Below are 13,865 nucleotides of genomic sequence, written 5' to 3' on the forward strand. Positions count from 1 at the left end.
GAGCCAGATTAGAGAAGTTTGAGGAGTGAATGAGGGGGTGAAGGGAGTGGCATCTTTGCATCTGGGAAGAGAAGAGGCAGGACAGAGACAGAAGAGATGATGGAGGCAGAGGGAAGGACGTGAGGGTTTTCTGAGGCGTGGAGGGAAATTAGATAGGAAAGACTTGAGCAGCTGCTTTTATCGGGGAAGAGAAGCTTAGCTTAGCTTATCTATGATATATGGAATATGATTGGGGTCCTTGAAGAATCCTTGGGAAGTCAAACAGGATGGCATGGAAGCGTGTGAGAAAAGAATTCTCAGCCTCAGACAAGGGGCTCATCTTGATCTTAAGGAAAGAGGTAAAGATGGCTTTGCTTGCAATTTAATTTTTTTCTCCCTCTCTCAAAGAGGGAGGTTCATTGGATGGGTTTGATGTGGAGATTGTGAGAAGCTTAAGTGAATAGTGAGTGGTTAAAGTTTGTAATAGTTCTGAGATGAATCTTGGAGAGACTTGTCAGCCTGCCTAGAATTTCTGGTGGACTACTCTTGAGTACGCGGAAATCATAGAAATCATAAATTTTAGTGGTACTGAACACTAGCAGTGCTGTTTAGTCCAAAAGAGAAAAGAAATATTTTAAGTGGAAAAATCATTTAAATATGTAATGAAGTAATTTTTGACTGAAAATATGTTGGGATGAAATATGACCATTTTTCAAGATTGTTATAGTATTTGCTGCATATTTTATGTATTAACTTTAGCTACCAAATCTATGTATTTTTATATGTATATTTTCCTAGATCTAATAATATAAATATATCCTTTAAATTAACTTGATTTCTCTCTATTAATTTATAATAGCTGATTGGTGTTGAGTTACTGAGTGTTTTACACCGCCTGTTGTTGACCTGGAACCCACCATCTGTCCAGCTGCTGGTGACTGGAGTTGTACAACAGATCATAAGAGCTGCTCAGGATTATTTGCAAGAAAAAAGAAACACACTAAGTAAGCACAAGAAATTATACTAACTTTAAAGTAGATTTATTTCTCTTCTAATTTTTCAAATATTAATGTCAGGAAGTTTTTAATGAAAAAATTTAACCATACATTTAAGAGATTGCAGTTGATTTTACTTTCATTAGAATGACCCAAATGAAATTGCTCATATTCAACTATTTTTCACCTACAAAAGTGTTAACTTCATGTGTTTCAAGACTAACATGTGTGTTACTCCTATTATGAAATACATTCCTATTAAAAATACCTAATAAAAATTTTATTTTTAGTAAAGTAAAGTAAAAAATGAATTGTCTGTTACATTTAAGGAGAGGTCAATAAACAGTTCTAAGGCAGAGAATTATTCTGAGAAAGACATGGCATCAGTTAGACATTTAGTTGTGAATTCTAAATTCTTTTGAAAGAACTTACTAAACAAACTTACTGTGTTGTTATCTCTACTATTTGTTATCCTTTCTGCTGGGAATTTCACCAAATTTTCTTTTACCCAAGATGAGGATGATATGGAAAAAGAGTCCTGTCCTGTATTAGGAGAAGGAGGTGACAGTGGTGGTCTCATTCCTGGAAAATCTCTTGTCTTTGCAACTATGGAGCTGTTGATGTTCATTTTAGTACGTCATATGCCGCATCTCAGTACCAAGATGTCGGATTCTCCAAGTCACATAGCCACCAAAACTCGACTGTCAGAAGAAAGTGCCCGTTTGGTGGCAGCCGCAGTTACCATACTCTCTGACTTACCGTCCCTCTGTTCACCTGCTGGTATGGTGTTGCTCACTATTTGGAAATGTATTATACTGTATTAGACAGAGATGAGCTTGCCTTTGATTTTAAGTGCTATGATGATTTATTTTCCTCTTAAGTCTTAAAGGAAAAGTAGGACTTATTTTTAAGGGTTTGTTTGCTTTAGGAGCCTATAAAGACTTAAGATTTAAAAAACCAAAACCCTAGATGCCCTTTTCAGGTACATTTCAAAGAAACTTCAGCAAAGAGACAGACCCACAGCTTGAGAGAGGACATTGAGTGTTAGCAAATAGACGTAAAGTAGAATTACTAAACCCTTTATTTTCTGATCTGGTTGCTGCTCCTGAGCCACACTAACAAACATGTCAGAGAAGAGTGACAACCAACTTTAAGGAGCAACTGTTAATTAAAAAATTATAGCCGAAAAATACAATAGCTGCCTGCAGATACTTGAAGAACTAGTGGATAGAAAAGTAGGCACTTGGTACTTCCCTGGTGGTCCAGTGGCTAAGGCTCTGGTCTCAATACAGGGGGCCTGGGTTTGATTCCTGGTCAGGGAACTAGATCCCTCATGCTGCAACTAAAAGATCTCACTTGCTACAACTAAGACCTGACAAAACCAAACGAACAAGTATTTAAAAAAAATAAGAAAAGGAAACTTTTCCTCTGCTGTATCTAGGAGATATATATTATATCAGAAGATATAAAGGTATCTTTCAACTCAACACAATCCTACAGATATGAAAACACTACTCCATTGAAGCTTCATAGGCATTCTACACTGGAGGCATGTCACAGTGGTGAAGGGAGTCTTCTGTTAAGTGGGTGGTTAATTTGATTACCTGAAAGTTCTTTCAGCTACAAATCCTAGGATTCTTTCATTTCTTTTTGCCTTACCTGTATAGTGTTTTTATCAGTTTCCTGACTTGGTTAGTACATTGACTAACTTAGTACTAAGGCTCACTTAGTACAATGAGATTGATTACTTGTCTTGGAATTGCTACATGATTCCCCAGGTTTCTCAACTACTTCTCAAAGTATTTGACAGTGTTTTCCTTCTGTGTGAAATACTAGAAGTAATTAAAAAAAAAACAAGGCAAGTTAGGAGAAGAAAGAAAATTTGACGTCTTTGAAATAGCTTGTGACATCCTTTTTATCTTTTTCAAACATTGAATTATAGTAATAGCAGTGCAGTAAATTTTGTATGAATACAAGGAAAAGAAGTAATATTGAACCATAGTTGGTTGTAAAAAGATACTAACAACTGAAACAACTATAACACAGGAACTGAAGTAGTACAAGATAATCTGATTTGTTTTTATTTCAGGATGTATGACGGTCTTGCCCACAATTCTGTTTTTAATTGCGAGAATATTGAAGGACACAGCAATAAAGTCTGCAGATAATCAGGTTCCTCCACCAGTCAGTGCAGCTCTTCAAGGGATCAAAAGTATTGTGACACTTTCAATGGCCAAAACTGAGGATACTCAAAAACAGTGGACAGCTCTAATTCGTAGCACTCTGGCATGCATCCTAGAATATTCCCAACCAGGTAATCTAATCAGCTTTAAACTTTTTAATTTATTAGGATATTTGTTCCTTAATGACTAACTGAATGAGCTCATCAGAAAACTGCTATATAACACTGAATCAACTCAGAGAGGTGTTTTAGTCCCATCTTTTAGATGTGAACTTTTAGTTCCACATTTTGAGTATTGATGTTCGCTGCCCTTGTCTTGGGTTTCCCGGGTAGCTCAAACGGTGAAGAATCTACCTGCAATGAAGCAGACCTGGGTTCTTCCCTTGTCTTACCACTTACATACATGTTGGGAGTTTTCCCCCCAAAGAAAGAACATGTATATATAAAACTCTTAGATTGTAAATTGTTCTGAACCCCTCGGTAGTTCAGAGGTTCAAATGTCTATCATTTATATTTATCAGTTATTGGTCATTCCCCTATCAATGGCCATTTTTACTATTTTTTATTTTTCCCAGTTATAAAAATTTTCTCAGTGACCATCCTTATAAATTCCTCGTGCATATGTGCTATGAGATTTTCTATAGCATACCTCTAGAAGTGGAATTGATGACACATTTTAATTTTATCAGACATGGCCAAATTGCTGTCCAGAGCAGCTATATGAATTTGCACTTCCACCAGTGCATGATTCCCACCAATATATGATATTTCACACTTTTAAATTTTCAGTAAGTAAATTTCATTAAGTAAGTAAAACATGCTATTTTATTGTTTTTACTTGCATTTCTCATTTGCCTAGTAAGTATAAGCATTTTTCATGTTTGTGTTTAATTTGGGGTGAAATGCTTATTCACATTTTTGTCCATTTTTCTTCAGTGTTTGACTTTTTCTTTCATGTTCTGTTGTAAATGTGAAAAGATTGAAAACAGAATAATTAAAGATTTGTCATATTGCCTATTAAAACATTTCCACACTATCTAAAACTGGAGTAGGCCAAGAATGAACAGATAGGGCAGTAAAATAGAACTGTGTAAGTTTAAGTCAATGGTAAATATCACAGAAGAAAATATCAATACATTAGACTATAAAATTTAACATAAGCCTGTGAAAAATGACATGCATTAAAAGTAGGTGATAAATCCTAAAAGTTCTTATCAAAAGGAAAATATTTTTTTCTATTTCTTTGAGTTTGTTTCTATATGAGATGGAGGATGTTTGCTAAACTTATTTTGATAGTCATTTTGTAATGTATATGAGTCAAATTGTTATGCTGTACATTTTAAATTTATTTATAGTACTGTGTGTCAATTAAATCTCAATAAAACTGGAAGAAAAAATTTTATAAAATGAAAGCTGAAAAAGATCAAAAACTGAAAATAATAATGTCAGTGTTAATATCATTTATGTACAAAAAAATCTTATAAGATAAACATTTAACACCCAATATAAGAAAGAACGGGCTTCCCAGGTGGTTCAGTGGTAAAGTATCTGCCTGCCAATGCAGGAGATATGGGTTCGATCCCTGGGTTGGGAAGAAGCCCTGGAGATGGAAATGGCAACTCATTCCAGTGTTCTTGCCTGGGAAATCCTATGGACCAAGGAGCCTGACGAGCTACAGTCTATTGAGTCACAGAAGAGTTGGACGTGATTTAGCGACTAAACAAGAGCAAAGAAAGAAAAGAACAGGCAATGGTAAGAAAGAAATAGAAATGCCCACCAAGCATATAAAAAAATTGGCCACATTATTATATAAGCAAAGAAATAAAAACAATATAAATTTTTACCTGTGAAACTCATTTAACAAAAATATGTGAGTATGTACAGGTGAAATCGATGCCAGGAGAACATTTTCATACTTTGCTAAAGGGAATTTAAAACAGTTCAGACCTTCAGGGAATCATTTCTGCAAAATATATGAAGAGCTTTTAAGATTTCATACTCTGACCTTGATAAAAAACTTGTGTTCAAGTTTATTTATTACAGTCTATTTTATAATAAAGAAAATACAAAAGTGATAAAAATATAACTATCTGGCAGTAGGAAAGATATCAAATATTTGTTATATACTCATTTGGATTATATATCCATTATATCTATTAAAAATCATGTTTATAAATAATTATATATAAAAGACTAACCCAGACCAGAAGAAATTAAACAAAAACCTAGAAATTAAACTTAAACTATCCCTGGATGGTAAAATATTACATTTTATTTTCTTTCCCTTACCCTTGTTAAATTTTAAACAAACCATATCCTACTTTTATTACCTGAATTTTTTTCAGATTAATATTTGGAGGGGAAAACTTTAATTAGTTTTATTAATGTTACTAAAACTATTCTAATTTTATCATAAGTTAATATTTTGCTTTTTAAGGTAGATTTTTACAAGATTAAGAAACATGAAATGCCATAATTATATATGCTTTCATTTATATATGTGCTATGCTTAGTCGCTCAGTCATGTCCGACTCCTTGCGACCCCATGGACTGTAGCCCACAAGGCTCCTCTGTCCGTGGAATTCTCCAGGCAAGGATACTACAGTGGGTTGCCACATCCTCCTCCAGGGGATCTTTCCAACCCAGGGATCGAACCCAGTTCTCCCGCATTGCAGGTGGGTTCTTTACCATCTGAGCCACCAGGGAAGCCCATGAATACTGGGGTAGGTAGCCTATCCCTTCTCCAGAGGATCTTCCCAACTCAGGAATCTAACTGGGGTCTCCTGCATTGCAGGTGGATTCTTTATCAGCTGAGCTACCAGGGAATCCCTCATATATGTATACACACACACACATATATATATATAAATATTTCATTATTCATATATTTCAGAAGATTCTTTTTTTTTAAATTTTCTGTTATTTAATTATTTCAGAAGATTCTGTGCCTGTGCCTGATGAAGTAAGCATGCTAACAGCAATTGCACTTTTCCTGTGGTCTGCTGGTAGTGAAATAATAGGAGTTCAGTCACTGCAGAATGGCTGCATTTACAGATTTAAAAACGCGTTAAATTCATGTGACCCGTGGGTAAGTTACACTTAAAACATAATAGTAAACCTTCCACTCTATAAGAAAAATTTCAGATGGATTCATTAAAAAATTGTGATTCATCAAATGAAAAGTATTTGCTATATGAATTTTCCAGAAAACTAGAAAAGGTCACTGGTTAAAGCTTAGGAGAGACATGTATATGTTAATTTATATATGCAGAAATTCCCCAGTATCTAAAATACTTGCTCAACCCTGGTCATGGCCGGTAGAGACTTTACGTGTTTCTCTTTTTCACTGTTTACTTAATCACACCAAGGACACTAAAAGATAAATACATATAATATTATAATGTGTTTTTACAGGGCTAACGGAAACTCGTTTTTCTAAAAAATAAGTTTTATTGTTTTATGGTGTCAGCATCAAAACTAATGATTCTTAAACCTATTGAACATCAGGGAAAAAAGCAATTTAGTAACATCTACCACTGTCTTCCTGAATCAGAGTCTCCAGATGTGTGGTCCACAAATGTGTATTTTTAAAATATTCCCCAGGCATTTTTCTTTCTTTCTTTTGTGATGTTTAGTAGCTTCTCTTCTACCAAAGCACTGAAACAGTTTTTCCCACTTTGTTCCCTTACATCAATGAGTTGATGCATCTTCCTTTCTTATTTGTTTTTTTGCTTCTTATTAATATGAAGTCTTTCTAATCTAAAGTGGAGCCACTGAAACTACTTGTAGGCCTAGAACACTTAAATTGGTTTAAGCATTTATTTCCAGAGAATCCAAATGGAGTTGAGGTGTCTAATATATTTTATAGCTTTGTTTGACATCATTCAAATATTAGCCATATAAAATATGCTAGGTTAAGGTGAGAGGGACAATTGTAAATTAAAGAAAGAATTAAAAACAAAAATTAGAATTCCTGGTATTTAATTTCTTACACAGTATAGAAATACAAAAATTATATAAGCAGTGGTAATTTAGGAGCTAACATATAAGGAATGTTTGATTAATTTCAATTTTATTTAGTTAGCATATTAGAAGTTTTATTACTCCATTTCTATAAATAGAAATGGCATTAATTCATCACATTTCTATTTTCATCCTGCAGTATTGCTTGTTTTCTGTACATATTAAGATGCAATGTAAAAAAAAAAAGTAAAAAAAAAAAAAGATGCAATGTGATTGTAGAGCAAATAAGAACTGTCACACATGTAAATTAATGAAATTATTTTCTTGTATAGGTTCAAGCCAAATGTTACCAGCTTCTCCTCTCAGTTTTTCAGCATTCCAATCGGGCCCTTTCAACTCCTTATATCCATTCCTTAGCTCCACTAGTAGTTGAAAAGCTAAAAGCTGTTGAAAGAAACAGACCAGGCAGCAGTGCAGAGCTCTTAGCTGTTCAGGAAGGAATCAAAGTTCTTGAAACACTGGTTGCTCTTGGGGAGGAACAGAACAGTAAGTATTTTCCTCTAAGAAGCCGCTGGTCTAAAATGAAGATTTGTATTCCAAATTAATCTCATTTGCTATTTGACACAGGCCACTGCAGCAGTAAATTTTCTAAAGGTTGTTACTATGTGAAAGCTTGATGTTTTTGCTTATGTTGCTAACAAAATTGAATTGATTTATATTTAAGAGCAAGAATGTAAAATAAATTACGGATGCATTTCAACCCATGGATTTTTTTTTTCTAGGAAGGTACTCTTTAAGAACAAGGGAAAATATGGCTGTTTAATATATTTTAAAAAATAATACATTTTGGTGTTTGTAAGAGATGTATAAAAGCTTTTTAACAAATAGGACCAGTTTAGTATTCATGCTAAACATCAGTATTAAAATACTCCAAAATTTAAAATTGTTTTTTAATTTAGTGAAAAACTACCATATACATCTATTTAACCAGAGACTTATGCAACTTAATACTTACTCCTCTTTATCCCCTAAGCTTAGATTTCATCACAATCTAAAATTTATCTTTAAAAATATGACTTTAAAAAAAAAAAAAAATATGACTTTTAATTGTTAGAGAAAGACTGTACTTTTTAAACTAGTACCTTATGATTGAATTGTTAAGCTGTTTCCAATTTTTCAAGATCATCAATAACTGAAATGAATGTTCTTGTACAGATATCTTTGCACACTCCTTTTTTTTTTAAAAATTGGCATTTTATTATCTGTGATCGTTCTATGTCTTTTTTAAATGAAGTAAATTTAAATTTTCATTAACAGAATACAATAACAGTAGAAGTAGAATCTAGCAGTATAACTAGAATCATTTCTCTGGGGTCTTAACAGAACTTCGAAGTGTGGTGTCTGATTAGTGGACATTTTTCACAAATGGTGGTAGCAGTGGGACAGATGTTCTCAAATGCCTTGCCAGGTCCATGATCATTTACCCCCGTATTCCAAAATAGAGTTTAAAAGATGAAGGGCCATCTCCTCCTGTGTGTTATTTCTATCAGATAATTTTTTTAAGTGAAATTATTGGGTTGAAAGGAAGGCACATTTTTAAGACTTTTAATATATATTGCCAGATTACTCTCTGGGTAAAAATTGCATCAGTTTTTCTATCATAAAATTTTTCCTCTTCTCTTGAAAGAATTTCACAGAAGTTAGAAAGGTAGTGGAAATTTTTAAAAAGCTATTGCTGACAACTTCCCTTTAAAATGATAATCCAGAATTACTGCGGTGAAAGAGAAGAGTACAGAAGTGATTGTGGGAAAAAAAATTGATCTGACTTGATGAGTATACGTTATAGGGACAAGAGAAAGAGAAGAGCCAAATATTACTGTGTTACTTGGAAGAAGTATGGAAGCAGTCTTAAAATTGAAAAGTTCAGGAAGAAGAGCTGTTTGGGAGGAGCTGATAAGTTTAGTTGAAACTAGATGTTAACAGATTATTACTGCATTATTATTACTGACATCATGGCCCATGTTTGGTGACTCAATAATTTTGTCTTTATTTGTATTTTACTCAATGTAAATTCCATAAACATACAGACTAAACCTTACTCATTTCATAATCTCAACCTTGAGCTTATTGACTTTTGCATAGTTAGTATTAAAATATGTCTGACTTGAGTTGACTCTTGGAATCAATTCCTGAACAGATGTTCTAATTTAGGCAGGGAAGACAGTCTTACACTTTTTCAAATAATTCTCTATTGTTTGAATTCTTTTAACAGCAAGAATATATTCATGTATTATTCATGAAATTAAATATAGTTTAATAGTTAGATTTAACAAGGTTCATTTAATAAATAACCCTTTAATTTTCCATCTAAGAGTCAATTAATTTAAAGTATGAAATAACTGAGGCAATCTAGCTTCAATTCTCCAACCAATTTCTAGTATTTCGTATTAGTGGGCTGTATGAACAACAAGCACCATAATGATTTCATTTTTTAAAGGACTGCTTCACTCAGATGTTTTGTACTATAGTAATACTTATAAGAGGTAGAATAAGCAGTCGTCACTTTTTAAAAATTAATACTAAATCTGAGGCTAACTGCCATGCACAAACCAAAGGGAAATGGTTTGTCATGACATTAATGTATACATTCACTCATTCCTTTGGTGGTTTCTTCCTCCTAATGAATGCTTCAGGTTTCTGTTCCCTATTCCATTAAACCTCCAACCTTCCTATTCTGGAATACCTTTGAAATTTTCACAATTTTTTTCTCAAAATACATTTTACCAGTGGCATTTGTAAAATTGTTCATTTTTACCTTTTAGCCAGCATTTTAAAAAATAAAACAATTAGTATAAATGTAAAATATACAATCTTAACAGGAAATCAAACCTGATTTCCTGCCCTAATGTGGCTTGGAGAATTAGTAAATATTCAGTATTAATAATGAATAATTATTGAGGTCTAAAATAGATTGTGTACGTTTACTTCTGTTTTATTATAATTCAGGCTACTATGGTTAAATTGCCTAGTGTTTAAATAAAGGTTTACTGTAATTTTCAGATTCATGAGCATCTTCAGACTTTATCTTTGTTATTTGCAGGAGTCCAATTACTTGCTCTTTTAGTTCCCACTTTGATCTCTTACCTGCTGGATGAAAATTCTTTTGCCTCAGCAAGCACAGCTTCCAAAGATCTCCATGAGTTTGCACTCCAGAATTTAATGCATATTGGACCTCTGTATCCACACGCTTTCAAGACAGTGATGGGAGCAGCTCCTGAGCTGAAAGTGCGTCTGGAAACTGCTGTTAGGGCAAGTCAAGCTAGTAAGGCTAAAGTGGCCACCAGGCAGCCAGCCCCAGCTGTGCACTCCGCACCAACAATTAAGCTAAAAACAAGTTTCTTTTAATATGCAATTCCATTCACTTTTGTTTATATTGTCAGTTAGGACCTAATTAGTGGTAACCATTGTATCATTCCAGTCTATAGGTTCAACTTTATTTGTATACAGGAATTACATGCTTCCGAGGTAGGGTAAGTGAAATAATGCTCACACTGGTGTCTTAATTTTGAAGGAATGACTTGTTTTTTTTATTGTGGTAAATGTGCTTTCATTTTTTTCCCTAATAATGTTTCTCTTTTATTAATTTATTTTTTAAAAACTGAGCCATAATCTTTTAAATGCAAAATAATTGTATCATGTAGTTGGGTGGCCTATTGATACTGTCAGGGAAAAAATGGCATATTCAATAGCATTTGTTACAAAAAAAAATTAACTGAAAAGCAAGCAGAATTTAAATTTTGAAGAAACAAAATAATGTGAAGTGTCTGTTTCATGGTGTATATATTAAGAATAAAATTACATTTTCTTAGCATTTCTCAGAAAGTCCTTACCTTTCTGCTAGATCTTCTTGCTTTCATATTAGATTACTAAATTATGCTTGCGTATATTTTAGTTAACTGAATTAAAACTCTCATTTAAAGATCCATTAAAATGATTCAAATATGGAATAATGTTCTGGTTTTTTTAATGGCTACAATTTGGCCTCACTTACGCTTTGTAATTACAGAGCCTTGAGTTCTGGCTCTGATGGTTGGTTTCATTCATCAAATATTAATATTGAGTGCCTACTATGTAGATGGCATCAAGCTAAGTGTTACAGGGCATACAAAAATGAATTAGTCATAATTATAGTTACACCAGTCTCTCATGCAGTGGGAATTTTACCACATCAAATAGATAATTGATGAATGAATGTTTGCCACACTGTTTCAGTTCAGTTCAGTTCAGTCGCTCAGTCGTGTCGGACTCTTTGCAACCCCATGAATCGCAGCACTCCAGGCCTCCCTGTCCATCACCAACTCCCGGAGTTTACTCAAACTCATGCCCATCGAGTCAGTGATGCCATCCAGCCATCTCATTCTCTGTCGTCCCCTTCTCCTCCTGCCCCCCATCCCTCCCAGCATCAGGGTCTTTTCCAGTGAGTCAACTCTTCGCATGAGGTGGCCAAAGTATTGGAGTTTCAGTTTCTGCATCAGTCCTTCCAATGAACACCCAGGACTGATCTCCTTTAGGATGGACTGGTTGGGTCTCCTTGCAGTCCAAGGGACTCTCAAGAGTCTTCTCCAACACCATAGTTCAAAAGCATCAATTCTTTGGCGCTCAGCTTTCTTTATAGTCCAACTCTCACATCCATACATGACCACTGGAAAAACCATAGCCTTGATTAGACGGACCTTTGTTGGCAAAGTAATGTCTCTGCTTTTTAATTATGCTGTCTAGGTTGGTCATAACTTTCCTTCCAACTGGTGATAGCAGCAAGGTCTGATGCTATAAAGAGCAATATTGCATAGGAACCTGGAATGTTAGGTCCATGAATCAAGGCAAACTGTAAGTGGTCAAACAGGAGATGGCAAGAGTGAATGTTGACATTCTAGGAATCAGCAAACTAAAATGGACTGGAATGGGTGACTTTAACTCAGATGACCATTATATCTACTAATGTGGGCAGGAATCCCTTAGAAGAAATGGAGTAGCCATCATGGTCAACAAAAGAGTCTGAAATGCAGTACTTGGATGCAATCTCAAAAACGACAGAACGATCTCTGTTCATTTCCAAGGCAGACCATTCAATATCACAGTAATCCAAGCCTATGACCCAACTAGTACCTCTGAAGAAGCTGAAGTTTGAATGATTCTATGAAGACCTACAAGACCTTTTAGAACTAACACCCAAAAAAGATGTCCTTCTCATTAAAGGGGACTGGAATGCAAAAGTAGGAAGTCAAGAAACACCTGGAGTAACAGGAAAATTTGGCCTTGGGTATGGAATGAAGCAGGGCAAAGGCTAATAGAGTTTTTCCAAGAGAACGCACTGGTCATAGCAAACACCCTCTCCCAACAACACAAGAGAAGACTCTACACATGGACATCACCAGATGGTCGACACCGAAATCAGATTGATTATATTCTTTGCAGCCAAAGATGGAGAAGCTCTATACAGTCAGCAAAAACAAGACCAGGAGCTGACTGTGTCTCAGATCATGAACTCCTTATTGCCAAATTCAGACTTAAATTGAAGAAAGTAGGGAAAACCACTAGACCATTCATGTATGACCTAAATCAAATCCCTTATGACTATACAGTGGAAGTGAGAAATAGATTTAAGGGACTAGATCTGATAGACAAGAGAGCCTGCTGAACTATGGACGGAGGTTCGTGACATTGTACAGGAGACAGGGATCAAGACCATCCCCATGGAAAAGAAATGCAAAAAGGCCAAATGGTTGTCTGAGAAGGCCTTACAAATAGCCAAACTGTTTAGCACACTTTAAACACCAAGTTTTACCAGATGTGTAATGTAGACTGGACATTTCTGAACATTCCAAATGCATACCTTGTCATCACCTACTACCTCCTACTTATTTCTCTCTGACCCTCACCAATTGGCAGCTAATGTAGCCTTGCCTTCCTCATCTAGTCTTTAGACCTCAGATAGGTGTGTTCTCTCATTTATTTTCCTACTGACTTTTACTTCTGCAAGATTTTTTGTTTTTTCATTTTTATACCTGCTTTTCCAAAGCTATTCTCTTTGTTTTTTAGAGGTTTTTTGGTAACCCTTTATTGAGATATTATTCACATACCATACAATTCACCCATATTAAATGTATAATTCAGTAGTTTTTAATATGTTCACAGAGTAGTATAACCATCACCACAATCAACTGTAAGCATTTTCATCATCCCAGAAGGAAATCTGACACTATTTAGCTATTTCCCCACAAGCTCTCTGCTTCTCCTGAGCTTACTTTCTGTCTCTTATCAATTCTCATATTAAATATGAACATTTCATATAAGTGAAATCATACACTATGTGGCCGTTTGTGACTGACTTCTTGACTTAACATTTTTAAGGTTCATCCATGTGGTAGCGTACATCAGTACTGCATCCTTTTTAATGGTTGAATACTATTCCTTTCTGTTTATATTTCATTCATCCATTCATTAGTTGATGGGCATTTGGGTTGTTTTCATTTTTTGTGCATTACAAATAATGCTGCTGTAAACAATTGTGTACAAGTATTTGTGTTGCTCTGTTTTTCATTTGGCCTGAATGTGTATCTGGGAGTGGAATTGCTGGCTCAGTGGGAACTCTGTGTTTAACTTTCTAAGAAACTGCCAGACTGTATCCAATCTCCTTGTTTTTTTTGCACATAACCCTTTGCCAGACTGTTTCCAATCTCCTTGTT

At 34.6% G+C, this 13,865-nt stretch overlaps 1 protein-coding gene across 1 annotated transcript in view; it reads left to right on the top strand.

The window, feature by feature from the left end:
* Window positions 1-10,990, top strand: part of HEATR5B (HEAT repeat containing 5B) — a 94,838-nt gene extending 83,848 nt beyond the window's left edge. Inside the window, exons 31-36 of the mRNA XM_043918242.1 lie at window positions 839-983; window positions 1,488-1,754; window positions 3,064-3,288; window positions 6,093-6,244; window positions 7,452-7,665; window positions 10,220-10,990. Of these exons, the coding sequence (XP_043774177.1) occupies window positions 839-983; window positions 1,488-1,754; window positions 3,064-3,288; window positions 6,093-6,244; window positions 7,452-7,665; window positions 10,220-10,524 (1,308 nt within the window). The 3' untranslated portion in view covers window positions 10,525-10,990. The remainder of the gene's footprint in view (window positions 1-838; window positions 984-1,487; window positions 1,755-3,063; window positions 3,289-6,092; window positions 6,245-7,451; window positions 7,666-10,219) is intronic.
* Window positions 10,991-13,865: the final 2,875 nt, after the last annotated feature.

Source organism: Cervus elaphus, chromosome 11 (genome assembly GCF_910594005.1).
Source record: "Cervus elaphus chromosome 11, mCerEla1.1, whole genome shotgun sequence".
Lineage (NCBI taxonomy): Eukaryota > Metazoa > Chordata > Mammalia > Artiodactyla > Cervidae > Cervus > Cervus elaphus.